At 39.9% G+C, this 2,754-nt stretch overlaps 1 protein-coding gene across 1 annotated transcript; it reads right to left on the bottom strand.

Moving 5' to 3' along the window:
• Positions 1-1,094: 1,094 nt before the first annotated feature.
• On the bottom strand, positions 1,095-2,015 carry LOC118836398 (olfactory receptor 1444-like). The gene has a single exon (XM_036743708.1). It carries the CDS (start codon positions 2,013-2,015, stop codon positions 1,095-1,097), a length of 921 nt encoding a protein of 306 aa, XP_036599603.1.
• Between the last annotated feature and the right edge of the window lie 739 nt (positions 2,016-2,754).

Here is a 2,754-nt window from a genome sequence, read left to right as displayed (position 1 = left end):
CCTAGAATCATCAATTTGGATATCCATTGGAGCTGATGAGTCTTGGATAATACCCATGATTAACAGGCATAACTTTGACTAAAAGTCAGTAGATTAAGAAGGAGCAGTCACAAAGGTAGCAGGAAAACCATGGGAAAATAGTGTCGTGAAAAGCCAAAAGGAAAAAAGTATCAAGGAGAAGAGAGTGATAAACAGTGTCAGAGGTTGCAGAGAGGTCAAGAAGGATGAATATTCAGAAATAATCATCGGTTCATGATTGTTCTGTGGTTAAAGATATACAGCATTTGAACTGTGACCTTGTCATCCTTTCCATTACAGGCTTCAGTTGTTCTTTAGTTCAGTTGTTTCTTTAGTTCATGTAACTAGCCTGTGATTATTCCTACTAAAATCCAATTTTTAAACTTTTTTCTCAATTACATGTAAATAAAAAAAATTAGACTTCTGAATTCTCTCTCCCTCCATCACCTTCCCCTCCTTGCGAAGGCAAGCAATTTTATATAGATTATATATGTGCAGTTATATGAAACATTTCCATATTATCCATGTTGCAAAAGAAAACATAAACCAAAAAGAACCCACCAAGAATCTTAAAAAAGGTTTTTTAAATATTATTCAATCTGCATCCAGACTTCATCAGTTCTTTCTCTGGAGGTGGATAGTAGATAGTATTTTCAATTATAAATCATTTGAAACTGTCTCAGATTATTGTATTGCTCAAAATAGCTAATCATTCACAGTTGAAAAGAATCCCATTTTTTAAGCCACAGAAACTCATAAAGATTGCCAACTTATAGCAAGAAGAAGTGGTGATCTGCACAGACTAAGATACATAGGTATACTTGGGAAATAATGTATTCCTTATGTTTTGAAGTCTTATCCTTACAATATTCCCATGAGCTAGAGAGCAAGGGTTCTTATTTCCATTTGGCAAATGAAGAAACTGAGGCCCAGTGAGAAGAAACATCTCGATGAAGATCACAAAGCTATATTAGTTGCAAATCTCAGACTACAACATTGGTCATTCTATGGGGAGAGTTATAAGAGTATGTTGTTGCATACCTAGTTTCTTTCTCCTCCCAAGACTCTGAGCTTCATCATGTCCCACGAATGTAAAGCTTTCTCAGGGCTGCCTTCATATCTTTGTTCCTCATACTATAGATAATAGGGTTTAGGGTTGGGGTGAGGATGGAGTAAAATATGGCAGCGAGGCGCCCTTGAAGCGGGGAGTAGCCATTAACAGGCCTCATGTAGGCTGAACTGCCAGTTCCATAAAAGAGGATTACTGTGATGAGGTGGGAGGAACAGGTGGAGAAGGCCTTTTGGCGACCTTGTGTTGACTTGATATGGGACACAGTGGCTACAATCTGGATGTAGGAGAGGACGGTAAGTGCAAAACAGCTCATGATGATACAGCCACTAACAGCAAAGCCAGCTGCCTCATGTTTGTGTGGATCAGTGCATGACAATCGGAAGAGTGGTGGGATATCACAAAAGAAATGTTCCACCGTGGGGTAACAGAAAGACAGGGTGAAAGTGTTGGCTGTGTGGAAGGAGGAGAAGAGGAGCCCACTCACCCAGGCCACACACACCAGGGCACAGCAGAACTGTTGGGTCATGGTGGTCCCATAGGTCAAGGGCTGGTAGATGGCCAGATAACGGTCATAGGCCATGGAGGTGATGATAAAGCACTCAGTAGCTCCACAGAAGACAAAAACAAAAAGTTGAGCTGCACATGCTGGCAGAGAGATGACTTCCGAGCCAGCCAGAGCAGCAAAGAGTGCCCGGGGAAGTGTGGTGGAGGTGGAACACAAGTCAATGAATGATAGATGCTTGAGGAAAAAGTACATGGGTGTGTGCAGATGAGAATCCATAGTCACTGCTGTCATGATGGAGATGTTCCCAAGCAGAGAGAATATGTAGATGAAAAAGAAGATAGCCACACTGAAAGTCTGCAGTTCAGGAATGACTGAGAAGCCCTGGAGAATGAATCCAGGAACCCTGGTGTAATTGGTCATTTTCTGTGCTCTGAAAAGTCCATCAGCCAGAGGGGATCCACTGGAACAGGTGCATTAGGAGAATTCTGGGAAGGAAATGAAGGCCCAGGAACAACATTACAAAATCTTATAAGCTGGAAGGTATTTTTGTTCACTCCCTCCCCTTTACACAGTCCTCCCTACAATATAGACTCAGAGCTTGTGAAGAGCTTGAAGGCTACATCATATCACCTACCCTCCTACACATGGTAGGCTTCTGCAATAAGGAGTAATCTGGTTGGATTCCTGAAGTGACAAAGGGTAGCATATTTCACTTTTTAGAATTTTATTATATTTGCACTATATTTCATAATTCTATATTTCTATAGCATAAATATAATATTTCATAATTATTCCTTCCTTCATAATCCCTTCCTTCCTTCCTAGCCAAAAGTGCTTCTACTATAAATATGTATCCAATTACGTCCCTGGGACCATACAAAAGAAATATGGAGTAGCATGAGACAGTAGAAAGAACATTAGATTTGGAATTGGAAGATCTTAGTTTGAATCTTGTTTTGGCCCCTAAAGTTAACTTGGGCCACTCACTTCACCTCTTGTGGGGTCAATTTGCTTACTTGTAAAAGAAAGTGATCTGACTAGAGAATCTAAATAATAATAATAATAATTAATAATAATAATAATAATAATAATCCCTTCCCAGATCTATATCCTATACTCTTTCTTCTACATGACAGCTCTTCGAATGCTTGAAGATAGC

The sequence above is a fragment of the Trichosurus vulpecula genome, chromosome 2, assembly GCF_011100635.1.
Source record: "Trichosurus vulpecula isolate mTriVul1 chromosome 2, mTriVul1.pri, whole genome shotgun sequence".
NCBI classification, from domain to species: Eukaryota; Metazoa; Chordata; class Mammalia; order Diprotodontia; family Phalangeridae; genus Trichosurus; species Trichosurus vulpecula.
This window is presented reverse-complemented; position numbering and strand designations above follow the sequence as displayed.